The sequence below is a fragment of the Trypanosoma brucei genome, chromosome 4, assembly GCF_000210295.1.
Source record: "Trypanosoma brucei gambiense DAL972 chromosome 4, complete sequence".
Taxonomy (NCBI): Eukaryota; Euglenozoa; class Kinetoplastea; order Trypanosomatida; family Trypanosomatidae; genus Trypanosoma; species Trypanosoma brucei.
Window position 1 is genome coordinate 410,384 of NC_026737.1, and position 25,596 is coordinate 435,979.

General features: G+C 48.6%; 13 protein-coding genes across 13 annotated transcripts; 1 reads left to right on the plus strand and 12 right to left on the minus strand.

The window, feature by feature from the left end:
• Nucleotides 1–347: 347 nt before the first annotated feature.
• On the minus strand, nucleotides 348–2,180 carry TbgDal_IV1870 (NADPH--cytochrome p450 reductase, putative; the record flags this gene model as incomplete). Its single annotated transcript, XM_011774470.1, has 1 exon — nucleotides 348–2,180. One exon carries the CDS (start codon nucleotides 2,178–2,180, stop codon nucleotides 348–350), a length of 1,833 nt encoding a protein of 610 aa, XP_011772772.1.
• Nucleotides 2,181–2,539: 359 nt separating this feature from the next.
• TbgDal_IV1880 (hypothetical protein, conserved) lies at nucleotides 2,540–3,592 on the minus strand (the record flags this gene model as incomplete). Its single annotated transcript, XM_011774471.1, has 1 exon — nucleotides 2,540–3,592. One exon carries the CDS (start codon nucleotides 3,590–3,592, stop codon nucleotides 2,540–2,542), a length of 1,053 nt encoding a protein of 350 aa, XP_011772773.1.
• A 350-nt stretch (nucleotides 3,593–3,942) lies between these two features.
• TbgDal_IV1890 (hypothetical protein, conserved) lies at nucleotides 3,943–5,628 on the minus strand (the record flags this gene model as incomplete). Its single annotated transcript, XM_011774472.1, has 1 exon — nucleotides 3,943–5,628. The coding sequence occupies one exon, from the start codon at nucleotides 5,626–5,628 to the stop codon at nucleotides 3,943–3,945; it is 1,686 nt and encodes a 561-aa protein (XP_011772774.1).
• Nucleotides 5,629–6,510: 882 nt separating this feature from the next.
• Nucleotides 6,511–9,153, minus strand: TbgDal_IV1900 (hypothetical protein, conserved; the record flags this gene model as incomplete). The annotated part of the gene is made up of 1 exon (XM_011774473.1): nucleotides 6,511–9,153. One exon carries the CDS (start codon nucleotides 9,151–9,153, stop codon nucleotides 6,511–6,513), a length of 2,643 nt encoding a protein of 880 aa, XP_011772775.1.
• A 166-nt stretch (nucleotides 9,154–9,319) lies between these two features.
• Nucleotides 9,320–11,200, minus strand: TbgDal_IV1910 (RNA helicase, putative; the record flags this gene model as incomplete). The annotated part of the gene is made up of 1 exon (XM_011774474.1): nucleotides 9,320–11,200. One exon carries the CDS (start codon nucleotides 11,198–11,200, stop codon nucleotides 9,320–9,322), a length of 1,881 nt encoding a protein of 626 aa, XP_011772776.1.
• Nucleotides 11,201–11,940: 740 nt separating this feature from the next.
• TbgDal_IV1920 (ATP-dependent DNA helicase, putative) lies at nucleotides 11,941–13,365 on the minus strand (the record flags this gene model as incomplete). Its single annotated transcript, XM_011774475.1, has 1 exon — nucleotides 11,941–13,365. The coding sequence occupies one exon, from the start codon at nucleotides 13,363–13,365 to the stop codon at nucleotides 11,941–11,943; it is 1,425 nt and encodes a 474-aa protein (XP_011772777.1).
• Nucleotides 13,366–14,104: 739 nt separating this feature from the next.
• Nucleotides 14,105–14,386, minus strand: TbgDal_IV1930 (acyl-CoA binding protein, putative; the record flags this gene model as incomplete). Its single annotated transcript, XM_011774476.1, has 1 exon — nucleotides 14,105–14,386. One exon carries the CDS (start codon nucleotides 14,384–14,386, stop codon nucleotides 14,105–14,107), a length of 282 nt encoding a protein of 93 aa, XP_011772778.1.
• Nucleotides 14,387–14,770: 384 nt separating this feature from the next.
• Nucleotides 14,771–16,051, minus strand: TbgDal_IV1940 (adaptor complex AP-3 medium subunit, putative; the record flags this gene model as incomplete). The annotated part of the gene is made up of 1 exon (XM_011774477.1): nucleotides 14,771–16,051. The coding sequence occupies one exon, from the start codon at nucleotides 16,049–16,051 to the stop codon at nucleotides 14,771–14,773; it is 1,281 nt and encodes a 426-aa protein (XP_011772779.1).
• A 996-nt stretch (nucleotides 16,052–17,047) lies between these two features.
• On the minus strand, nucleotides 17,048–17,701 carry TbgDal_IV1950 (hypothetical protein, conserved; the record flags this gene model as incomplete). The annotated part of the gene is made up of 1 exon (XM_011774478.1): nucleotides 17,048–17,701. One exon carries the CDS (start codon nucleotides 17,699–17,701, stop codon nucleotides 17,048–17,050), a length of 654 nt encoding a protein of 217 aa, XP_011772780.1.
• Nucleotides 17,702–19,283: 1,582 nt separating this feature from the next.
• Nucleotides 19,284–19,856, minus strand: TbgDal_IV1960 (hypothetical protein, conserved; the record flags this gene model as incomplete). Its single annotated transcript, XM_011774479.1, has 1 exon — nucleotides 19,284–19,856. The coding sequence occupies one exon, from the start codon at nucleotides 19,854–19,856 to the stop codon at nucleotides 19,284–19,286; it is 573 nt and encodes a 190-aa protein (XP_011772781.1).
• Nucleotides 19,857–20,310: 454 nt separating this feature from the next.
• Nucleotides 20,311–20,715, minus strand: TbgDal_IV1970 (T. brucei spp.-specific protein; the record flags this gene model as incomplete). Its single annotated transcript, XM_011774480.1, has 1 exon — nucleotides 20,311–20,715. The coding sequence occupies one exon, from the start codon at nucleotides 20,713–20,715 to the stop codon at nucleotides 20,311–20,313; it is 405 nt and encodes a 134-aa protein (XP_011772782.1).
• A 376-nt stretch (nucleotides 20,716–21,091) lies between these two features.
• TbgDal_IV1980 (hypothetical protein, conserved) lies at nucleotides 21,092–22,852 on the minus strand (the record flags this gene model as incomplete). Its single annotated transcript, XM_011774481.1, has 1 exon — nucleotides 21,092–22,852. The coding sequence occupies one exon, from the start codon at nucleotides 22,850–22,852 to the stop codon at nucleotides 21,092–21,094; it is 1,761 nt and encodes a 586-aa protein (XP_011772783.1).
• Nucleotides 22,853–23,213: 361 nt separating this feature from the next.
• On the plus strand, nucleotides 23,214–23,639 carry TbgDal_IV1990 (hypothetical protein, unlikely; the record flags this gene model as incomplete). The annotated part of the gene is made up of 1 exon (XM_011774482.1): nucleotides 23,214–23,639. The coding sequence occupies one exon, from the start codon at nucleotides 23,214–23,216 to the stop codon at nucleotides 23,637–23,639; it is 426 nt and encodes a 141-aa protein (XP_011772784.1).
• Nucleotides 23,640–25,596: the final 1,957 nt, after the last annotated feature.

The following is a 25,596-nucleotide window of genomic DNA, read 5'->3' on the forward strand; positions in this document are numbered from 1 at the left end:
CAACGCGAACGAGATACCAAAGGAAAAAAAAAGACACAGATAATGTAACGTTACTAATCGACACGAAGGGACAGTGAAGGGAGAAAAGGGGTGAAAATAAGAGTGGACGGACAGTCAAAAGGGGTTGTGAAGGCAGAGGGAATGAAGGGGAAGGAAGCGCCAACAGCGACCGAGGACAAGCTACCAAACCCAGAGGGAAAAGGAAAGTTGGATACGCTGACAAACGAAAGACACGAACACATACGTACAAATATATACATATATATATTGTGTGTGTGTGTGTGGCAAAATGTCAACTAACGCTTAATAAACCTACGATTTGTAGCACAAATCATCCGACGGAAACCCTACACAGACCATGTATCCACCACATACCTTCCTTGTTTCCTCAGTTGCTTCATGTACTCCTGACTCTTCGCTTCATCTCCTTCACAACAGCACTGTGTGACGACATCTTCGAATGTGGTGGCAACATCTTTGGGCATTTGTTTCGAATTACCACACACGTAGATGATCGCTCCTGCATCCAGCAACTTCGCGACCCGTCTGGCGTGACGACCAATTTGATGTTGAACGTAGAACTTTTTCTCTCCATCCCTAGAAAATGCGGGAAGAACTTGCAGCTGCTTCAGGTGGTCGCGCTTTAAGTCGGCCCACTCCTGCTGATACAGATAGTCCTTCGTCTCGTTCCGGCATCCGAAGAAAAGAAGGATGGGGACCTCACCCCAAATGTCAGAGTGCCCAGCACATTCGCGAATTAAGGACCGTATAGGCGCCACACCAGTCCCAGTTCCAACACACAGCAGCGGGGCCGGTGTGGAGGGCGTAATCATCGTGCCATCCCAAAGGAAGCAAGTGAAGACATCGCTGGGCTTCGCTGAGGTAAGACGGGAGCTGCATAATCCCCTGCGAGTTCGTTTGTAAGGTGTTTGCCACTCCACAAGTGCGACAGTGAGGTGGAAAGTGTCGCAGTCAACATACGGTGAGGAGGAAATGGAAAAAAGGCGGGCACGCATGGGCGGCATGAAACTAAGCAACAATGGTAGCGGCGGTCGCACAGCTCGGAAGTCATCCAGAACTTCCGCAACATTCCTTTTTTCCCGCTGGCAGTACCACATAAAATCATCCAAGTTATCCGATGACGAGAGTTCCCACAGTCTTTCCTTGAGTTCAGCATCCTCAGCGTAGTGGGCCATCATTCTGAAAAATGAACGACTCACCACCGCTTCCAGGTCCACGTAATGCTTCAAAAAGAACCGAAGCGTCATTGGTCGATTAAAAAACGGTTGCTCCTGTTGTTGGATAATACCCTGTGAGTTGTTGGGTTTTATACAAACCACCTTGTCCCCGTCCTCATTAACTTGGGTCAGTACCCTATCGATGATAGCATCCTCATTAGTACAGTACACTCCCAGTGCGTCTCCAACTTCAAAAGCAAGAGGAGTGTCGTATGGTAGCAAGCTTCCCTCAGCGGGCGTAGTTTCACGCGAGAAAGCAATATGATGCACCGCCTGTAAATGATCTTCCGCTGTAAGCCGTTTGTTCTGAACTAACCTGCAGTTAAACACTGGTTCCCGTCTACGAACTGCCACATCCACGCCCCCTTGTGGCGCGGACTCATCATTACAAGGAACCACCTCGTATTTGCATAGAAGAGGTGCGTCGGAAGGATTTTCCTCTTTGAGATGACTGTCATCTTCACTTACCAAACCTAGCGCGCGCCACAGTTCCAGCACCCATGGCAGGAAAACTTCATCATAGCCCTTCCTGTCACTCTCATCCCCAAGACCGCGATTTAAAAGCGGAGTGCCTCCGAGTTGCCGAAGCCTGTTGTGAAGCATTTTCGCCATGTAATTGAACTTTGGATAAATTGAGTCCCCGGTTCCAAATACAGCGAAGCGCAATCCGTCCATGGATGGAGCTGTGGAATGCAGTAGCTGTGCCCACGAAATTCTAATAGAATCCGGAGCTTCGCCCTGATTGGCATTTGAACATATAATAACCAGCGGTGTGGCATCACGCCACTTATCGAGCGGGAATTCGTCGGCAGGAAGACAAACACAGCGTTTGAACCCACGTTTTATGGCCAGAGAAGCAAACGTGAAGGCCAACTGCTCTGCAGAACCCGTTTGAGTGCCGTAGAGAATGGTTATAGTTCCAATCCCTTCATTTTCCTCCATGACCTACGGTTATTTCTTTGCCACCTCAAACTGCTGTCTGTCGGGAGCGGAACAGACGACGAAAAAAATAATAGTATGAACAGTGAACATCAAAGGGAAATTGCCAAAAAAAGACATCAGCAAAAGAAGTGACGATACTCACAATGTTGACATAATCTAACGACTAAAATGCTCCCCTTCCCCCAACCATCCAGCAAAACACACACACACACACACACACACATACACAATATATATATATATATATATATTAAAAAAAATAAAATAGCGACCGACAAAAGTAAAAATAAACGATGTCATTTTTATCGGCAGGCCATTGAGTTATTATAACTTTCTCCGGAAACTTTCCCTCGGAGCATTTAAGCCTCCTCCCCTGAGGCCGTAGCATTTGCGCAGTAAACGTAAAACACCTCTTCAGATTCACACGCACTGGAGGGATCCCGAGACCTGATCTCTCCGACTTCCCTCCCGACAGCTTTACTCCCAGCGCCATTTCGCATGCTTTCCACATGAGGCAGTGAAATCACAGGCTTACCGCATTGATGGGGTATGCACGAATCCCCCTTTCCGCCTTTCGCTGTATCATGTTGCTCTCCACCGTGTTGGCCAGTGATGCAAACCGATTGGTTAAGAGACGAGTTCCGCCTTTCTTGCCTCATCGCTGCTGCAGAACTGCCGCCGTTATCCGGCTCCCTCACCAACGAACTGCTGCCAGCATTATCAGCAAGGTGAGGCGAATCGGCTGACACCTTCTGCCCCCGAGCCCTCTCGTGGTGTTGCTGCGGCTTTTCCCCACTTTCATCATTATTATCACTATTATTTGCCTCCTCCTCTGGAGAGTCGCCTCCCATGCTGTCACACGCATTCTTTAATGCAACCGTGGAGGTAGCAGTATTACTCCGATTTTGTTCTTGCGGAATCTTGGGGCTGAGGGTTGCATCACCCTCCCTGAGAGTCTGTCTTCCTGTCTCAACCGTCTCTTGCGTAATCAGCCGTTGTCGAGCCTCTTGGGCCATCTTCAGCGCCTCCTTTCGTGCCTTCACGTGGTCCATATACCGACGGTAGGCTTGCAGCTTCAAAAGAGAGGAACCACCTGTTATACCAGCCTCTATGCAGGCGAGAAGAGCGTCACGCATTGGGACATCAACGGCAAATTTTTGGCTAACCAACTGGGGGTTACCCTGGAGGTACTCAAAGTGTTGTCGGAGGGACACTGGTGCCAAAACAACAGACGAGTCAACATTGCAAAGTTTACACGCATGAAGCGACCGCGGCGAGTTCAGTTGTGGAGGGCCAGTGTCGTTGCCTGCGGAATGCGGTGATGAATGGGTGGCGCTACAACAGTTACGCTCCCATTCATCCTGGCAGCTCTCTAAATTTTCAAGGCTAATGAAGCCATCCATCACCACCATATCGGGTGGCCCTTCAAAGAACAGAGGAAACGGGAGAGGAATCAAGTGGAAGAAACAACAGCAACGCCACGTAAAGTGGAAGGTGGGTCGAAATATTAATCATTCAGTGGCAACGCGGGAGGTGCCATTTAAGTTAACGGAGTAGTGTAAAACAGAAGGAAAAGGATATAAAAAAAATAGAAAGGAGCACACTGGAGGCCTCCTCCCGTACCAACTCAAAAAGAGGCGATAAACAAACTTCAAACCGTCACGCACATCGGAATATGCAACTGCCGCGTCCACTCCCTCTCCGGCCCTATACCCAAACTTTACTACGGCGGTAACACCCAATTTTTGGACTCAGCGCCGTTTCACAGTGAACTGTTGGAAAGCATTGAAAGTATCATTCCATAGGCTTCACGTGTTATCTGTACAAAGGTGCTATCCTGCACCACGCGGCAGCTAAACGTTGGAACAAATCTCTCGTCTGTCAGCGCTCTTGTGGCGATAACAGACCAGCAAGACTGCTCGAATCTTATTTCCTCCCCACCAGCAAATATCTCCACTTTACCCGATAGCACCAGCGTGAACACATCGGAGGGGACACCAGCGCGGTACAACCAAATATTTGCTTTATCATCCTTACTAAGGCCACGTGCGTCGTGTGGTGCACGGGTCTTGTAAAAAGCTGCATACATTTCAACGGCCCGAAGCAAATGGGCGCACTCACCCTGTGAGCAGTCGTGGAATTCAGGCAATGACCTAGACAAAAACAAAGCGACTGCCTTCAACTGGTTCTTGCCCATGTGCACTCGTCGTGAGCATCTTGACGACAAACCAACTTGTCTTCTTTGAGTATATGACGAATTACCCACCAACCTCTTGGGGACAGTATCATATTCATCAAATATTTTGCTGTGAATAAGTTCCTCAATAACATCTTCCAAGGTCACAAGTCCTTTTATCTCGTAGTAGGGATCCCCACACGGTCGTTGTTGTACCTCCTGCACGACGGCAATATGAGACCTTCCAGTTTGGAAACATTCCAACATACAGCTAAGCTTTGTTTCGGAATGAACGATATGGCAGCTTCTGTTGTAAAACTTTACTAACACAAGCACAGGTGTCTCTTCGTCGGGGTTGACCATCAAGAGGTCTCTTGTGAATAGCGCGCCAACGATGTTATTCCTATTCCCCTGGTATACAGGAATGCGGCTGTGGCCCCTTTCACAGATAAGCTGAATGGTTTCTTCATTCAGAGGTTGACTGGCCTCCAGCATGAACGTCTCCCATATGGGTGTAAGGACATCCATCACAGTTTTCTCATGTAGTTCCATAGCGCCCACCATGAGATCCGCCTCCCGCTCGCCAAGGCCGGATTCGGCACCACGCGCAGCGTGCATAAACATCAGTTTCTTTAACTCGTTTCGCTCATATATCTGCCCAGGGTCCATACCAATAAAACGGTCCAGAACCATACTGAGGGGCTTACAGACTGGGTAGAACAGTAACACGAAGAATTTTACAAGGTACACACTTTTTGCTCCCACACGCAGTGCATGCGCTGACATTATGGCCTGCGGCAGTACCTCGCCGCCAATGGTGGTGAGCGCCGTCGCAACTACCGTGGCTCCCCATCCTGACAAATGAGAATCTGTTATTTGCGCAATGAGTGTGTTGACCATCACGTTTCCTAACAGTAGTGTACAGAGAAGCTGGTTTCCGAGGCGACGGATTGGTAAGATTTTCGCGGCGTGGCCTTTGTCCGGCTCTGGGCCGCTGTCCGCAATTATCTCCAACGAGAGAGTGTCAAGTCCCATGATCGCCAGTGTCAATCCAGCAAATATGGCGGCAAAGCAGAGTAGTATACTGTCGGCGACGATGAGAAACCACCAACTTGCCTCTACTTCGCTCGCTACTCCAGCGGCTGCAGCCGTTGCCGTTGGTACCGACGGAAGGGTATGATTATTCACTGAATCATTGAGCGCCACTGCACCAATGACAGCCGTTGCGGTCAGCTTAGCGTATGTCCACCAGGTTCCGTGGTGCCCACCCATCTTTTGGTGGTATCACTTCTTCCCCTCCTATAAATACCACGGCCTTTCCTTGTTGTTTTGCTTCCGGGTATCACCTTGCACTGCTGCAGTGCCCCTTTCCAACCTTTAAGGTAAAGCAAGCAAGTCTGTGAGCGTCACAGCGGAAGAAAAACATTGGTGTTGCGACCAAAGAACAGGTAATAGACGTGATTAAAGGAAGGTAAACAGTAACAAAGAACAGAAGCCCGCTGGGGGGGGAATTTCTTTTTTCCCCCATTCTTTTCATAATCTCCTGCTTCCCAAAGCACGGGTATCGGTCCTATGACTTTCAGGGTCCACTGCTTAACTGGTGCCTACCCACATTGATTTTTTTACCCAAACCAAAAATGTAACAACACATTACCATGAGGAAATCCCACCCGAGGTTTCTAATGATGTGCGGTAAAGGAATACCATATTTCACTTCACGAAAAAAGCGTATATATATATATGTGCGTGCGCATTTATATACCTACGGTTTCCCCAAATGTTCGCGCGTGCACATCCACATGCGAAGGAGAAAGAAAGAATGTGGAAAAATCCAACATAGTAAGCGATAAACATGGTCTGACATTCGCTAGCGTTAAGGCGCATATGGTCAGAGTCCGTTTTGTGGCAAAACGAAAAAGAAAAAAGAACGACAAAAAGACATCAGCAATAGAGTATAATGTGATGAAGTTGTAAAATCAAATGTGAAGAAAAACCATCTCTTAAAAACGACACTCTTTTGAGAGGTAGGGATGGGGCTATCAAGTGGACCACACACCTTCTCCTACTAGAGAGTTGCTTTTTTTTTTACGGAAAAAGAAATTTGCAGCTCCATCCCTCGTAGAACTACTGCAGCATCTCCATTCCAATTACCGCTTACTCACTTATGAGCCGATCGCTGCTACAAGCCGGCAGCCGCCGTTTATTGGTTTTTGAGGATGAAGTGGCGCACAACACCTCCTGCGTGAGCCGCTCAATCAATGCTCCTTCGCTCGCGATCCCCTCCGTGTGTTCGTCACTTTTATCAATGTGCCAGTTAGTCGGATCCCTTTGCTCTGGTAGCAGCGACCGCGTAGAGGCACCATGAATAGTCTTCACTGATTGCTCCGCCTTGGTGGTGATGGTACCGCGGACATTCGTTCTGGAAAAAGAAGGTGGTAATGTCCACCTCACATTTCTGCTTGTCATGTGATGCCCCTTCAAGTTTGGCAGGGGGAGCACGAAGACCGTCGATCTCTCGCTTTGTTCGTTTCCCCTGCTGCAATTCATATGGTTCGAGCTACGGTGCGACGGTGGAATGTTACTTCCCTTGTCTGTTGCTCCGGCACCGCTGCAATCAAATAGAAAATTGTAAGCCTCCTCCATATTATCTTGTTCCCCTTCGCTATGTTTTGTCACCTCGCTGTCACCAGATTCCACATTCTGTTTACAACACTTGCTAAGTTCACCCTGGACATCATGCTCCACATCCATATCCTCTTCATCCCTCTCAACGGTAGATGTTGGCTGATCAAGTAGCAGCTCTCTGATATACTCCCCATCATCCTCTTCGCTTCGATTTTTCCCGACTGTACGTGCAATTTCAGTGCTCGAGGCAGCGCGCGAAAGGAAATCATCAAACTTATCAGCGAAACACACCTCTGGGCCATATACCACCAAAAACTCCTGTAGCAGAGCTTCACACGAGTGTTTGGTACACGTCCCATGGGGTTCCATACCATAACGCTTTAGCCGTAGTTGCAGGTTGCGCATCACCAGTGCATTACTTCCTTCAACTGCGTCACGCAGTAATTGTTGGAGTAGCGCCCTGTCGAATTCATGGCCGTCAGCCAGGTGCAGCGCGATAAGGCGGGAGGCGCAGACCGCGGCCAGTAGTGCAGGTCGGACATATGGCAATGCAACACCACCATGACATGTGATAAGACGGTTAGAAAGCAGTGAGCATTGTCCGGGCCTCTCTGTTTCAGTTGTGGGAATACCAACAAACAATGCCAACTGATGAAAAGTACAAACACACTGAAAATCTGTCTTCAAGTGCGCGTAGAGAAGGGAAAGCCCGTCTAGAACATTTCCATACACCCCTTGGTTGGCCGTACAGACAGTTGGGGCTGCATGAATTAGCTTCACGATGTTTGGGGATGCAAGGAGTGTGACGATCTCTGCGGGGAAACCGCAACAAGGTGCACCCGCTGTGGATAGACGACAAAGCAGTGAAATGGTGCTGTCAAAAACGATTACAGCACCCTGCGCAGTGGCAATTTCCAGAGAGAATCTATCTTTATCCGGTTGCTGTACACAGTAAAGTCCTGTGACTGTTGCGCTACAGATGGCCTGCAGCACCACCTCGTCACCGCAGCGCGGCGCATACGGCAGATCAACGCGCAAATAATACCGATCCAGGCATCCCGCGCCTTCATTTGTGTCTACGCCGTGAGCGGAAATAGATAGGGGATGACCCACTGATGTGCACATATACAATACATTCGCTGCACCACGGCTGGTGTGCAGAAACGTTGAATGCAGCATAACGCACCCTTCACTATCGCGATCTATCACAAACTGCACGTCGGGGTGGTCAACCAACGCAAGTGCATCAGGGAAACGGATCGCGAACTCATGTGTGATTGCAGAGTGTCGCAGCCCTCCTGGTGTGATGAAGTTTAATTTGTACACCGCCCGCACCTCACCCACGGAAGCTTTGAACGTTGGTAACAGAAGGGCCAAAATGTTCACGGCGCGGCGAAGCACCTCAGGTTGAGACTGCAGGGAATAAAATGAGTTGGCTGTTCTTGTTGACGAAGACGATGCGATGACTTCATTTGAGAGACGAACAACACTATGGTCTTCCGACCACTCGAGAACAGGGGGCACCGATCCGCCAACCAGCTCCTTCCGCTCCAGCGTGTGGAGCGTGGCAACAGATAACTGCCCGAGGCGTGTTTGTTCCTTCAACAGCGCATACGATACGAAGTAAGTGGGAACAACACCACTTAATTCGGAAATCACGCCATCTCCGCATTGCTCACGCGTACGCTCTTGCTCGTTACGCCACCCATCAGATACCCAAGGCTGCCAACGCACAAGCGGCCCCTCATCTCCATCTTCACCAAGTGTTGTCGAGCTTAAGGAAAGGAACAGTGGCACAAGAGGCATAAGAGCGCTCTTAAACGCCTCAAACGACATGTCTGATGGCACCGTTTCCATCGATATCGCCCTTCGCCACACAGTTCTCACGGGAAGTGGTTGAGCGGGAATGACACGAAGCAAATGTCGGGGTGTTAGGTGAGGAAACACGGTAGGGTGGATCGCTGATATGTACTGGTTAAGCGCTTCATCCAATTCAGCGGCTGACGCCCCAGATGGCGATAACATTTTTCTCACTTTGCGCAACGCCCCAGCCGGCAGGTGTTGCCATAGCTTCATATGGTTCCTCATCCGAACAAAAAGGTTGGGGCACAGCAGAACTTGAAGTGGCGTTGACGCGCACAAAATAATAATAATAATAATGTATATATACATGAATACAGTAGTAGAAGGGATTGTGAGCCACACTCCATCTGCATCCCACCGTAAATATCTGCCATTGCGTCTTTTTTTTTTTTTTTGGTTGTACGAACAGGAAAAAGATCACGCGCGTCAAAGGCACCATCAACCCCCCCTCTTGTCTACACCAATGTGACTGCTATCACAACCTCCGCAACAGCTCATCCATCTTCGCCACGATTCGTTCCTTCAGCGCCGATCCTGCCTCTAGGTAGATGAATGTATTACCGAACCGCCACGAAAGCCAGCAATACATTTCTGCATGACGGTATAAGTCTTCCATCCGCGACAATATACGATGTGCTCGTACACTGTCCTTATGAGTTTTTAAGTGCGCACATTGCCCCACGAGTTGTTCAAACTCTTCATCAATACGGAGGCGAACGGGCCCCCCGGTAGCATGATCACGCGCAAAACAACGCAGCAGGTCGAATGTGTCCTTGTTGCGTGTATTCACCGGTACGTAGCAGAAAAGGATCCTATCGGTAAGAGACAGACCTGTCACGGCATCCAACTCCCTTGCAACCTGCAGCAGCGACCGCGACAGGTCACACGGAAAAAACAAATCGGAGGTCTTACACTGACTGGAGAAGTCCTTTACATGACCGTAGAATACATCTTGCGGCACCACACCTGAGGTCTTCAATCTCTTCTTGTCGGAATTCATTGTGACATACAGCTCCAATATGTCGGCTGTGGGCAGTAATCCAGCCCTCTGCAGAGGGGAAAGTCGAGCGTTAATAGCGCTTTCAAGTGTCGGAAAGTCATCCGCGTGAAGTGTGGTACAGCGGCCGAAAGTGTTGGCCCTGAGTACTCCAAACCGGCCGGCGCGACCGGCTACCTGCACCGTGGTTGCCTGCGGTAAGCTTGTCATCTGTTTTCCGTCGAATTTTTTCATTGATACGAAAATAATGCGCTCAATGCTCATGTTCAAGCCATAGGCAATAGCATCCGTGGACACTAAAACATGTTTTTTCGAGTCCTTGCCCTCTACCGCTTCCCGGACCCCACGGTTGAATGCGTCAGCCTGGGCCTCACGCACGGCAAAGGGCATAGACCCATATATATAGTGAGCCGCAACGCCAGGCAGCTTTTCCAGCTGTGATTTCATAGCAAAAATCATCTTGCGCGAGAAGCACACAAGGCAATCACCGTTTTCGACTTGCCGCAGATCTCCCCCTAACGCGGCTGATGTCCTGAGGGGAGCCAGCCGCTGATGTGGCACTAAACGAAGTCCCTTGAGCTCACGCGTTTTATACAACAAACTGCGGATAAGAGGTATTGCCCGTTCTTCTCCGCAGAGGTGAATCTCACGTGCCGGCAACCCCAATATGGCACGCGTCCATGCCCAACCCCTGTCCCCATCACCAATCATCTGCACCTCGTCAATTACCCCAACGTCAATTTGATAGTCAATAGGAGTCATTTCCACCGTGCATGAGACGTGCTCCGCTCCACCACCAAATTGCCGCTCGTCCCCGATAAGCAAGTCGCAAGGCACGCTCGCGTTAATACGCTTCCACACTTGCGCTGCCAGTGCTTTGATTGGCGCACAATAAACACCGCTCTTCGCCTTTACCAATTCCTCCAACGCCGCGTGAGTCTTCCCACTATTTGTTGGCCCATGATGAAAGATGAAACGCCGGCGCATGAAGCGTGCCTTCGGGTACCAGTCCCACGGTTCACCCATCGTCACCCTCAGTGGCGCCTTCCGCGCGATGTACCAAACCCCAAACTCCCTGAGAACAATGTTAATCCGTTCAAGATCACCGGGGGCCTGAACAAGTTCACCCAACCATGGTGGTGTGGCACCTGAACAGCCCTCCTCTGAGAATTCACCGAGATGCCGCAAAGCGTTCTCCACTGACATATCATGAATGAGCTGCCGCAATTGCTCCCGGGCGCTGCTGCTGCGGTAGATATAGTCACATACTGTTTGGATCAGTTTCCCCTCGCCATGGTTTGTGCAGTACGATTTAAAACACAGAAAGAGAACAGGTGCAGTAACTGACAAACGGCGCATACTGGTTGTGACGATAGCCTGCTAAAAAAAATTCCTCTCCTCACACGAACAGCCACCCTCTTACCATTTCAAGGATTCCCCCACCAAGACACGTGAGGAGGCGACTCGCACGAGGAAAACGTCGAAAAAATGATCTAGGAAAAAAGTGAGAAATTGCGTGTCACAGAGTCCCCATATGATATACCGCTGGTGCCAATGCAGCCCACAAAAGCGAAGGGAAGGGAGGACCAAAGGAGATGCAGTGCAGCATATCTGTGGAATACGAAGCAGTGCCACACTCCTAACAAAATGGATGGGGGACTAAATAGTATAAATAATTACTTAAGACACACCAAGATCGCTGCGTTTACAGGAGAGATAGAGAAAGAGGTAAGGAAAAAAAAGTGATGTAAACGCCCTCTCCACTGCTTTAATAAATCACGATTTCCTTTATTCAGTTATTGTTTTTTTTCTTTTACCGAGGACTGCCGTTCTCTCTTGTCGCCTTTCACCACCTGTCTCTGACTGTAGGTGGTCAGATACACGAAGGAAGTGCCAACTTTTTTTCACCCGCAGCACCCTTTTCCCTCCGCCATCTGCACACGTACAGAAAAAGAAAATCCTCCCCGTGGTGAAAAGAAGAAACAACAACGAAAACAATATTGGGTTATTGCTGCCACAAAGCTCTATATTTATCTTTTTTCTTTTTATGTGCTGCCATTCTACTCACGCCACTCTCTTTCCCTGGAGAAAAGGAAACATCATTGCTCTTCTTCATTCTGACACTGCGCACCGTAAGACATCTCCGCCCCTCGGTCTGCCTCACCGAAGAGAAAGTCTTTTTCATGTTCCTGCAGAAGTTCCACGCTACGGCGCAAATCAATAAATAAGGAGTAAACCTTCTTGATGTCATGAATCGACACGGTTGAAGATCGGCGCTTCTGTGCGACGAGGCTTGCCGTCGTGATGAGCTGAAGAACATAACGCAGGGACGTGCTTTTGCCCAACATGGTGAGGAGCGCAACCGCCTCATCATCCATCTCCACGTCCTCTTCTTCACATCTGATATGAATGATCTTGCTTAGTTCGGCCTCACTGTAAGGCTTAGTCGTTATAATGACCATCCGATCCAGGAGGTCGATGGGAATGCCATGAGGGGCTTTGTATTGTGTCCCACGAATACGGGCGATACCACGGTTGGAGGCCATGACGACCACAGGCGCAAGTGGGCTCTCAAGAGCCCTGTTGAGCCATGAAAAGCATTCGATATCCAACATGTGAACTTCATCAATAAAAAGAACACCGGGAATAATCTCGCCCTTCCCTTCCTCACGCCACTCCGCTACTCGCTGGTCAATCTGCTCACGTACCTCGTGCTTTATCTCGCCCGTGTCACCAGCAAAGAGAGCAAGAAATCCCTGTTGCCTGGAGTTAATCACGTCAATCTCGTGCAGTGTAACAGTGTGGACAACTTCTTTTCGTTTTGATAACTCACCCTCAGGGGTTTGCACAAAACGAGTGTTCGCAGACATAGCATCGTAGTCCTTGCTGCGAATAAAACTACGACCAAGCTTATTAACACGACCTGTTGCCTTATCAATAGTGATGACATCACCCACCTGTACCTTTTCCCTTTGGAGGCTCTCAATCATTTTCAATCCAAGATCAAAGGTAGACTCCATGTCGGATGTCTTTAACACAAGTTGCCCTGTGCGGCCCTTTGCCTCCGCTGGGTTGACAGACGGTCGATCAATAGAAATCTCCACGACCTCGCCCTCTATCATCTCCGTCTCTTCCTTAATACGCACACCAATGCTACGGCGAAATGCCTGCGTCAACGCCTCCGTCTTCGACATCTCCAGTGAGAATATTTCACTTCCAGCGATCATCGTAAAAGGCGTCTCAGCACCCAGTGCTTGCGCCATTCCCATCGCAATAGCCGTTTTACCCGTACCAGGGCCGCCAGCAAGGAGGACACAGCGACCAGCAATTTTTCCTTCACGGATCATCTGAACTACGACGCCTGCAGCGCGGCGCGCCTCGACCTGTCCGACCATTCCCTGACTGCTCATACGTGCTTCAAGGGCATCGTCAAGTCCGAGACCGCGGATATGAGAATGGGCACCAATGCGCTCCACCCGCGTGAGGTCACGTACCTCTTCTGCACGTATATTTGTCTCAGCCATCTTGATCTGTTAATGTTGAGGGCACGTCCGGAAACGTGTAGGGGGAAACAAATATGAAAATCCTAAAACGTCTGAGCAGTAGAGCATAGAAACACAAGAAAAAGTAAGAAATAAGAGAGTTTATGCACACATGTACACGGGGATTTTTCTTGTCCTCAATACCCATCGCAAATGGATGGAAGTCCATAAAATTTTGTGGTGCTTGCGCAGTTACGGAAACCGGTTATAAAGATCATTATTTAGGGTAAACTGAGGCACAAAAAGTAAAGAAAGAGGGGACCATAGGCACCGGAACAACAGACACGCGGAGATGCGAAACAAAAGTAGATTAAGCAGGTATTTGCCAGCGTAAACGCGATGAAGCCCCCATAACAGAATTTTACACAACACAATTCGGCTTCTCGCATTTCTCGTCACCCCTATTCCCTTTGTGTAATCCGCCTGTTTCTCTCCACCCCCCCCCTACACCGCTTAATTTGGTGACAAAGTGCCCTTCTACTTCTGTCATCGAGGTCACGTGTGCCGATAACTTGTTCGGCGCCCTTTTCTGAGCCTGCACCCACGTTCTCCTTCGACCGGGAGTTAAAAAGCCCAACAAGACCTCCTTTAAGTTTCACAATAAATAGTGTGGCACCGCGCACACAACAACGCCGTGCACCGTTTCATCGAGGACCGTTATGCCTTTGAGTATCCCCGTCTCCAACACCGCCTCCGTTCTGACAGTATCTCCCCCTCCCCTCTACAGGTTCGACGGGGGCACTACCTTTTCCGCAAGCTCTACAAACTTCCTCTTTGCCTCATCTTTGCTCAACTTTTCGTACTTTTTGCGTGCATTCCATTTGGCCGATGCCACAACATTCACGCGCGACGGTTTGGGAGTCTTGACTGACCCACCCGTCGCCTGATGCCAGAGGCCGTAGAGATCTAACTTAGTCTGAATGGACATCCTTGGTCGCGTAGCCTTTACCCCTAACGTCTTCGAGAGTCGTTGGAACTTTTCATCAAGCGTTTCCTCCACCATGTTGTCGGCGAAATAATGCACGCTTCATCCAAAGAAGATATTAAGTGTAAATTAAGAGGGAATAAAAGAGATGTACAAGCTCTTGTAAGAACGGTTGGACACCTGTGAGGAACAGGGGAGGGAGCAGTAACAAGAGCACACGCGTGCGACAAAAAAAAATAACACGACATCCCTGTTCGTAAGTCTTCGCGCACCAACAACAGCAACGGACGTAACAAACTTTCCTTAGAGTGGTAGTCGCAGTCAATTTGCTCGTAAGGTGCGCGACGGCACCCAGTAATGCTGAGGGAAAGGGAGTCGGCTTGGCAACAAGAAGTACTCTGAAGAGCAGTCTTTTGCATAAAGGCGGAGGACAAATGGGGGGAGGGGGAAGGCGAGAAAACCTCAAATTGTCCGCACGGCAAACCTCCCAGCCGTCGTAACATATTTGACACCTTTGTAGGGCTTTGTCAAATCATTCAACACCTGAACACTGTCGACGCGGATGCTACTCAGTAGATAGTTTGGGATGCTGAACTCAACTAACGCAGAGCCTCCTGTACACGGCGCTAGTCCCTCCTTTTCCCTCTCCGTACCAAACGTAAACTCGCCACTAAGTGAGCACGTGCCACGATGAAGTGACCCTACATTCCACACCAGCATGTTACGTGCCTTCTTAAAGTTCGTGTTCCCGTGTGAGATGCTGTGCACCTGCACCGCCTCTGTCTGGGGCGGAAGGGGAAGGTGGATGATAAGTTTCTGAATCTCGTATTCCCTGCTCCTTGCTGCGAGACCAGAACCACGGAACCCCACCATACAGTTAAATCGACCAACACTGGCATTAAAAGTAATTTGCGGTGTAACATAGAAGGGAACCTGCACACTATTGGGCATTTTACAGCGGTACTGCAACAGCGTAAACTTCCCATCAACAGGTATAAAACTGATCATGCGGTCGACCTCGTAACGGCTACGTCGAACACACCGATGCATGGCAATGTCTTCGATGCAATCGATGCCGGTTAACCGCATGATGACTTCGGGCAGCCCACTCAGGCGACAGTTCACCTCCACGGCACCACGGACAGCGCTCTGCACCACATTTCCTTCACAATCGACTATGCAATCCAAATTTTCCACTATATCGAAGAAAATCTCATTTGATGAGTGCTTTGTCGCAGGGTCCCGCCACGGTACGGCACGGGAACCCATATGGCGCCGCTTTATCGCTACTGGTGCTTCCAGAGCACTACGAAACACATTTTCTAACGACGGTGGAAGCACCAACTCCTCTAGCACGTGCATTTCAGTTGTCAGTGGGTATCCATTGTCAATGAGCTCCACAAGCAATTGATACACCAAAGAAAAATTCTCACGCAACGTGCTCTCAGAGATGACTTTGAGGTACTTTTGCACCACTTTTGCGGCCAGCGCTAGGACTTCCATCACGAATAGGGGGAAACACTCACTTGTTGCAACCGCCAGGAGGACGACATCGTTACGATGGATTTGAATAAAGGCAAACCGGCTGTACGTAATAACAGCGGGTGCCTCTTCAATCGAACGCAATGGAGTCATATAGGTGCACCAGAAGTCTTCCAGGCTGGAGCGGGGTACCTTCTCACGGAATTCCTTCTCAATAATAACCTCGCCATGCTTATTAAGGAAGAAAAGGCCGGTTATCATGTTCCTCTGATCTCAGTTTGTCTTCTACAGAACACCCCGCCAACACAACAATCACCTACATGCGGAAGTTAAAAGCAGCAGTGGAAGTCAATTTAAAAAAAAAAAAGAAGACGAGGGAGAAGTAAGAGGAGAGAAATCATTATTGATGTATACAAAAAATTAAATGCCAAGTGAAGGGTTCTACACGCGACCGCGAAGGCACCAGCATCAGCAACATCACCCGAACACCCGTGCAGACAAGCAACGGAAAGAAAGGAACCATACCCAAAATGCGTATCATTATTTTTATACCTTCTTCGTCTACGCTTCAAGAGGAAAAAAAACCCTTCCCCCAAAAGCTAGCTGGTGGGGGATGGTAATATAGTGAAGCACCTCCAAGCAGACACTGCGGTCTCCCTGCTCCAAGCAGCAAAGTTGTGGATAATCCTCAACAAACACACTGCACTAGAGAGGTGGTTCAGTGCTCAGAATCATGAAACAGAAACACAGCAAAAAAAGAAAAAAAGGAGGGAAAGGCTTCTTGTTTTTTCCTTGCACAGAAGAGATAATGCCGGACACAGCAACGCAGCAGGCAACCAAACAAGAAAAAAAAACAGAAACCAGATCCGACCAACACAGAAACAAATATATGTATAAATATTTACGCATAATTCATTGAATGCATAAAACTCCGATTTTCTTCCTCTACATTCACCTCTTTCCCTTTTTCTTAGCGTTCGCCCCCCTCACACCTCAAGACACCTAACCCCAGTGGGAGCACATCAAGCATATGAAAATATTGAAGTATTCAGTATCAGGCATGGTCATAACAGCCAAAGCGAGAAAAACAAACAATCGTAGTGGCATGAAAGCCCTTATTATCCCTAGCTCACAAACAAAACAGAAAAAAAAAACATTCCCTCAACCACAACACAAGGGGGACAAAAACTGTGGGGTTAAAAGATAGAACAAACAGTGACTTCTCAAAGTGGCACCGTAAACCGAACATGCTCCACTTCAGTTGCCTTCACCCAAATCGCTGCCGTCCCGCTGACTCCCATGCGCACCACCGCCGGTGCCACCACGACCTCGGCCGCGACCTCGCCCACGGCTGCCAGCAGCACCGCGACCACCACCGCGGCTGCCGCCACCTCGCCCAGCACCGCGACCACCAGCACGGCTGCCACCACCACCGCCACGCCCACGACTGATTTGGGAACGTTCCTCTTCCTCCTTCACCTCAGACTCGGGAAGCGGGGCCTGGTAACCAATGTGGTTCACATCCAGCGGCTTCAACGACAGCGTAATAAGAATCGTTGAAACTTTCCGCTCCACCTCCTTCTTCTCTGTCTTATCATCATTACCCTCGTACGTGTCGTGGATAACTTCAGACGAGATTTCGGTCGTCTGATGAAGGCCAGCCACACGGCGCTTCAGCACTTCCGCGACGCCGACCGCGCTGCGGATAGCAGCACCCATAGCACTGATCTTCACGGAGTCATACTTCGGTTTCCCCTCCTCACCACGTAGGAGCGCTAACGCATACGTGATGTAACCACGGCTTCCAGGCCTCGCAGTCACACGGATCTCATTCTCAGCACCCTGGCCCTTTTCCTTAGCACCCTCGTTTTTGGTTCGTTGGCGATCGTCGTGCGACGGATATGAAGGCATCGTCAGCTTGTGCTTGAAAATACAGGTTTACCTTGGTGTGTTATTAATGCGATTAATGTGTATTGAATATATATTGCTTTTATTTATATACCCAAATATATGTATTCTTGTGGAAAGGCGAGTCAACAAGAGGCCGAGTTACTCCTGCAAAGCATATTTATATAAAAAAAAATGGAAGGGATTGCGGTAAACAATGAAACGTAGCACAAGAAAGAGAGGCAACATATTTTTCATAGAAGCTCGGTACCACTTAAATTTTGACGTACGTGGAGGATAGAACAAAACACACGTCTGTAAGCCGCACGTGGTGGACAGGAAGACACCAGAGTACGGGCCAGAAACACTTAAAACAGTAGCTGCCTAACACGCACGGGCACACAACCAAAGCAAAAAAAAATCTGCCACACCACACATCACTGAAACATTCACCATAGAAACGGTCCCGGTCCCTTTATCGTGGCTTCCACCAAGGTGGTACTGGTGCTCTTCCTACAGGGTTGTACACTTGATCCCAACAAAACTCATTGTTCGCTAATCACGTAATTGACGCTTAAATGTCCGTGACGGAGCCCACCGCTCCGCTTGGACGAGTTGACAGTTGACACACGCCCCATCAGGGCGGAGGAGCGCTGGAACGATTCGTCCCTCGAGCACCCAAAGAACGATAACGGCTCGTGGTTGAGGCACCTCTTCTTTTTCAGCCAAACTAATACCTGCATTTTATTGTTGGAGCCTCTTTCTGAATTTTTCGGCGGCGGTCCACTCGTACCAACTAATCGAAGTCACGTTTTTAGTCCATCCTTCCCTGTCCTGGTCGTGTGGTTCAGCAGTCAAATGCTGCCCTCGCCCCTCACAAATGAGGTATTCGAGCGACGATACACGAATCGTGCACCTTGAGGAACTCCGGCGTTTTCACTTATTTTACTTTATAATGTTTTACACCCACTTAAGTAAATAAATCTGCGAAAATAAAAATAAAGTATGAGCGAAATAAATGACAAAGGAACCATAGGAAAGAAGGGACACGGCAAAACCATCAACTCTACCACCAACACTGCCAAGCGTTGCACGACAACTACCACAGAGCTCGTCTCTTAACTTCAATCGCTTCTATCCTGCGCTTCCTTTCTTGCCTGTGTTTTGTTGGTGGAAAACCAAACCTGACGGCGAGCATAGACTCCGCTTCATCCTCGTAAGCAGTTTTGTCGGCCTTTCTTCCTTCCGTTTTTACTTTCTCCTTTTGACCTTCTTACATTCACAACCCGTTAGGTCTGTAGATAAGCGTGTACTCGCGGCGTATGAGCGGTTCTCCACGGCCACCAACACAGTAAAGGGGTATGAGGGCCTCTCACTCTGATCCTTAGCTATCACCTTTTGTTCCTTTTGCACTTTTCCCTTCCTCACTGCTATATCTTGATGCTATGTTGTCCCACTTTGCCCCTTTACTTTTAATATATCCTTCTTTTCACTTCTTCTCCCTCCTCCTCACCTCCCTCCCTCATATAAGCTTCATGCTTTAACGAACATCAAAGACCACATATATCTCCCTTTGCTGCACTTCAAACAAATCGATTCTGATGCCTTACTCCTCATTGCCACCACCCCGTCGGTCGTTGCCACCACGGCCACGACCACCACGGCTGCCACCTCGCCCAGCACCGCGACCGCCGCGGCCACCACGCCGACGCTCCACGGGGTCCCGTTCCTCTTCCTCCTTCACCTCAGACTCGGGAAGCGGGGCCTGGTAACCAATGTGGTTCACATCCAGCGGCTTCAACGACAGCGTAATAAGAATCGTTGAAACTTTCCGCTCCACCTCCATCTTGTCCTTCTTCTCACCAATCCCTTCATACTCGTCGTGGATAACTTCAGACGAGATTTCGGTCGTCTGATGAAGGCCAGCCACACGGCGCTTCAGCACTTCCGCGACGCCGACCGCGCTGCGGATAGCAGCACCCATAGCACTGATCTTCACGGAGTCATACTTCGGTTTCCCCTCCTCACCACGTAGGAGCGCTAACGCATACGTGATGTAACCACGGCTTCCAGGCCTCGCAGTCACACGGATCTCATTCTCAGCACCCTGGCCCTTTTCCTTAGCACCCTCGTTCTTGCGAACACGGCGGTACTCGTCACGTGGCGGATATGAAGGCATCGTCAGCTTGTGCTTGAAAATACAAGTTTATGTTGGTAAGTCCTCGGCAGAAAAAATCCTAAGTCCCAAAACGTGAGACGCACGAACACCGGTGACAACAAACAGATAAACAGCAATGTTGACGTGACAATAAGAGGCATAAAAGCAGCGGAACGAAGAATAAAGAGCGGTCGCTTCGACGGAAGGGAACCCTTGCAGGTGCAAATTGGCAATGATAGCGGCACTCGAAAAATATGCCGTATTAACAACACATGGACGAAGAAGAAAAAGTAAGCATATTTACTTATAATAACCAGCTACAGCTAAATAAAGCGGAAAAGCTGATTGCGAAAGAACTTGGTAACATTGGACCCGTCCTCAAAAAAAAGGTAAAAAGGTATCACTTGTGTTACATACACATACAAGAGGTACTTGTGCTGATTCCCATTACATCTCACGCACCTCTCGCTGCCGGTCAACGCGAAAGCACAATGCTTCGTTCCCTTTCTTCCTTCCCATTTGTGTCCCTTTTCTTTTCTTCGTTTTCCACCTTGGTCTCCCATTCTCGTCTCATTATTCCCTTTTGACGTGCTGTTGCACCACGTAAACAACAAGTGCAACGCCGAAACGCTCTATTGTGCTCACTCCCACCTTCCTCCTCGTTACAGGGGAAGTAAGTGGGTTGTCGCTGTGGTCTCACGAATACACTGACCGATGGAAGGGTGTGAATACCGGCAAGAAAAATAAAAATAAGAGGTACAACACCGATTAGCCAACGGAAAAGGCGAAGTAAGGGAAAAAGAGGGGGAAAGCAGCACAATCGTACGAGGTAATGACTCCTGCGGAGTGTGCCTGGGACCTGCCTATCCACGCATAACATCGCCTCTCCTAACCATATGAGAGTCTTGCACACACGTCAGACGCACACAAGAGAGCATTCTGTACCGACACTCCAAGTCGTCACCAATAAACACAACAGTAACTGAATACGTGGCCTGTTGGCACCCCATCTCCCTCTACACCACAGTATCGTCGGCCGAAAATAATAAGTTCTCGAGGGCCCTCTCTCAAAATGATACATGTTAACTCTCCTCACATTTATCAATCTCTTTTTTCTTTTACTATTCAAGCAAATCATTCATTCTCTAGACAACCTTATTCTGGACAGCATTGGAAGTGTCAGAGCGCAGCAACATTCCACCCCTCCCCCCGTTTTTGGCACCGCCCGTCACTCAAAACACCATTGGGCGCGAGAGTTACGGAGCAGAAGGCAACCTCGCCGATTGTTCATTCATAAGAGAGAGCTGACGCTCAAACGCCCGTTTGTTCAACGTTCGCAACGATGTCATCAATTCCTCTAGGGCTTGCTGATGGGTCTCCATCCACTCCTTCTGCTCAACAAAAGACTGCAAGCGCGAGTCCAGCAACGCCAGCGTCATCTTTACAGAAGCTCTCGATTTCTCTGAACAGGCCGCCGCATTATCTAACTCTGTAATTAGCGGAGGAACCTCGTCGTCCCGTGTACCCCAGAACACACGCTGCAATGTCAAAGAGACGGTACGGAACGTCTGCCTGACGCGCTGGCTCTCCGCCTCATTCTCATTGAGGATGTCCCGCTCGTTTATGGTCTCCTTCTCGGAGACTTTTATGAAAGATGCATGCTCTTCCCGCAGTATTGTGAGACGGTCTTGGAGCGTCCTAATGATATTCTCCAGTGCTGCTTCGTACTGTTTTACAATTGTCTCATTCGTCTTCTCCCCCCTCACGCCACTGGCACCGCGGCGTGCACGTGACTCTTCTTGCCGCTTCTGATGATCCTCAGCGAGTTTTGTGTCCCAGAACGACTGTAGCTGCTGCTTGAGTGCAAGTGTGTTATTCTCATAAATAACTGCATCAGATTGCCGAGCCTCTTCAGAGAGCTTTAGAGCCTCCGACAGCTTCTGGATTTCACTCCGCGCTTCCGTTTCCGATTCCTGAGTCTTCTCGAGCACTATTGCCATCTCTTCCATCCGCCCCATAAGCTTTGCAAATTCCTCCGCCCGATCAGGGTCGGCATTTGACATCGGTGAGCGACCGGCATGGGGCACATCGCCGTTAGTAGCTTCGTTCTTGGTGCGCAGTTTGGCGCGCAAGTTCTCGATAACAACGTCCTTCTCCAGGAGCTGTTCCTCAAACTCACGCTCCTTCGCCTCCATCTCCTTCTTATTTTCCTGAATAATCGCGGCCACGAGTTCGCTGTTACGGTGGGCAAGTTTTTCATTGCGCGCCCGCTCCCGCTTTATGGCCTCAATGGCCTTCTTCCGTTCCTCTTCAAGAGAGTTCTTCTGCTCCGTCATCTGCTGCAGTAATGCCTCAAGATCATTGTTGATACCAACCAACTCCCGCTCCCTCTCATCAACCTTCTCCTGCAAATCTTTAAGCGCCTTCTCATGATCGCGAATCAGTTTCTCTATCCGCTTATCATTCTCATCCTTCAATCTGGCGATCATCGCCTTGGTTTCTGCCTCCAGTTCTGCATTGCGCTTGAGTAACGCATCAACACCGTCAGGTGGTGCATCACGATTTGCATAGAGGCGCATCACCTCGCGAAACGGGTACAAATCAACACGCTGCTGAATTTCTTCCTCGTCAATATCCGCGTCGTGAGTGACGTGAAATGTGACGTACAAACTGCCAAGTCGAAGCTCCCGCAGTGCGACATTTTCCAACGGCACATCACATGCAGCAGCGGCATCCTTCACAAACACGTCACAGAGTGCCACCATGTGGTTGTCAAGCACACACTTCCATCCGTCGCCGTCGAAACGCCTCGTGTGCTGTGTTGTAATCATTTCCACGGACGACAATGAGGTCGACGAAGACATTCCTTCAACCAGATCACTCGTGTTAGACGGAACCGCGTCAGACGCCACATCCACGGGTTGCGCTTGCTTCACAAGCTGCAAGTAACCGCCCACCTGAGGGCTACCCACAATTTCGGAAGACCATGCCACCTCCACTCCAACAGAAGCCTCCATGACTCTCCGGTAAGCTGACGTTGATAAAATGAATGCCCTTAGCTCGCTCTCTGTACGTATATATATATATATATATATCCTCTCACCTCCCTTCAGAGCACCTTTGAAACAAATACGCCAATGACAACAAACAACTGCCAACGAAAGATTTGAATGCACCTACAAAATGAGGTTACTCTAATATGACCAATAGGGTTACTGGGTGCTCATCGAAAAAAAAAGCAGAGGAGTGTTAAACATACATATACACCTTTTTCAAATGACTATAAAGTGCAAAGATATCTGACAACTTCTCCCGACCAGCGTGGTATTATTATTATTATTATTTAAAAGCGCAAGAATTTGGGCGTACTACCACAATATGTCGCACTCAGCGTGCCCCGTGAACATATGTAATACGACAAAAGCACAAGCCATCACATGCCGCATCAACGGGGCAAAAAACCGAGTGCACAAACGCAATCAATCACCCGATCAGTCCACCGTTTTTCAGGTGCCCCCCAAAAAAAAAACCACCTCATCACCAGAAGCATCAGAGACAGGAGGAAAGGCAAATATTACGCCTTCCAATAGCACTAAAATGCTGCCACCGCAGAATAGAGGCAGTTTGACCATACTGTTCCACTGGAGATTCAGTGGTAAACCGCCACGAACTGATTTTGAAAGAAAAAACAAGCATTCGAACCCTTCCCCGACACCTACGTTAACAAATATAAGAGTAACGGAAAAACAGAAGAGTGCAACAGTGATAAGAAACACAATGCGCCACACCACCGTCAGATATTAGAAATGGCAAATTACACAGAAGTAAATGTTGATTCACTGAATAACAAAAAAGGCTTCATGCAGCAAAAACGTACATTGCAACGAAACATTGCACTTAAGTAAAAATAAAGGAACATCACCATACATCCAATAGAAAAAAATGTAAGTAGCAATAATACGTATTTAAACATGTCAAAATTGTCAGCAACAAAGATGCTTACACGAACAGAAAAAAAAGACTACGCCTCATTTCCACGCAGTTCTTCACGAAGAGCTTTAACCTCATCCTCTAGTCTCTTTATAACTAAGTCATTACACTTTCTCAGCTCCTCTTGAGACTCCACATAATACTTCATCGTTTCCTCCTGAACCCTTATAGACTCTCTCAGCTTTAGCACCCTCTTGGCCAGGACAGAACAAAGATGGCAATCATTAACATCGGACAGACTTGAAAGAAGAGAAGAACCTTCAAAAGCATCACCACTTCCACCACGATACGAAACGCACAAAGACCCACAATCATCATTTATTTTGGACACAACAGCATCATCTTCTTCACAACGAGAAGCGGCAAGAGCCGAAGAAAGAGGAAAGCCAACTTCCTCCTTCACCTTAAGTGGGGGCACACACGTACCCGCATCACCACCAGCACCCTCAGTGGCACCCCTTCGGTCGAGGTCAACTCCACCACCAAACAGGGAATTGCTGCCATCCACAGGGCAAAGAACATTACTAGAAATCGCACCTCCAACGTTACCAGATTTTAAAAACACCACATCATGATCATCGGAAACGACTCGACAACCCATAACTCTAAGAGCATCACCAACACAATGACCAACTGTTTTTTCACAAGGAAAAGTACTATCCTCAGAAACCTTAACGTTCATATTATCCACATTAGAATACGCAAAATCATTCACAACACTCCCACAAACATTGGTACGTTGCAGAGCTTCATACTTTTCATTCAAAGCCCTTAATGATTTAAGTTCATCCTCCATGGCAGAATTCGAACACCTCGCAGCTTCATACTGTTCATTCACAGCTCTCAGTGAATCAAGTTCATCCTCCATGGCAGCATTAGTACGTTGCAGAGTTTCATACTGTTCGTTCAAAGCTCGCAATGAATCGAGTTCTTCCTCCATGGCAGCATTGGTACGTTGCAGAGTTTCATACTGTTCATTCAAAGCTCGCAATGAATCAAGTTCATCCTCCATGGCAGCATTGGTACGTTGCAGAGCTTCATACTGTTTATTCACAGCTCGCAATGAATCAAGTTCAACTTCCATGGCAGCATTAGTACGTTGCAGAGTTTCATACTGTTCATTCAAAGCTCTCAATGAATCAAGTTCTTCCTCCATGGCAGCATTAGTACGTTGCAGAGTTTCATACTGTTCGTTCAAAGCTCGCAGTGAATCAAGTTCTTCCTCCATGGCAGCATTAGTACGTTGCAGAGTTTCATACTGTTCATTCACAGCTCGCAATGAATCAAGTTCATCTTCCATGGCAGCATTAGTACGTTGCAGAGTTTCATACTGTTCGTTCAAAGCTCGCAATGAATCAAGTTCATCTTCCATGGCAGCATTGGTACGTTGCAGAGTTTCATACTGTTCGTTCAAAGCTCGCAATGAATCAAGTTCATCTTCCATGGCAGCATTAGTACGTTGCAGAGTTTCATACTGTTCATTCACAGCTCGCAATGAATCAAGTTCATCTTCCATGGCAGCATTAGTACGTTGCAGAGTTTCATACTGTTCGTTCAAAGCTCGTAATGATTTAAGTTCATCCTCCATGGCAGTATTATTACGTTGTAGAGTTTCATACTGTTCATTCAAAGCCCGTAATGATTTAAGTTCATCCTCCATGGCAGAATTGGAACGCCTCGCAGCTTCATACTGTTCATTCAAGGACCGTAATGATTTAAGTTCATCCTCCATGGCAGTATTACTACGTTGTAGAGTTTCATACTGTTCATT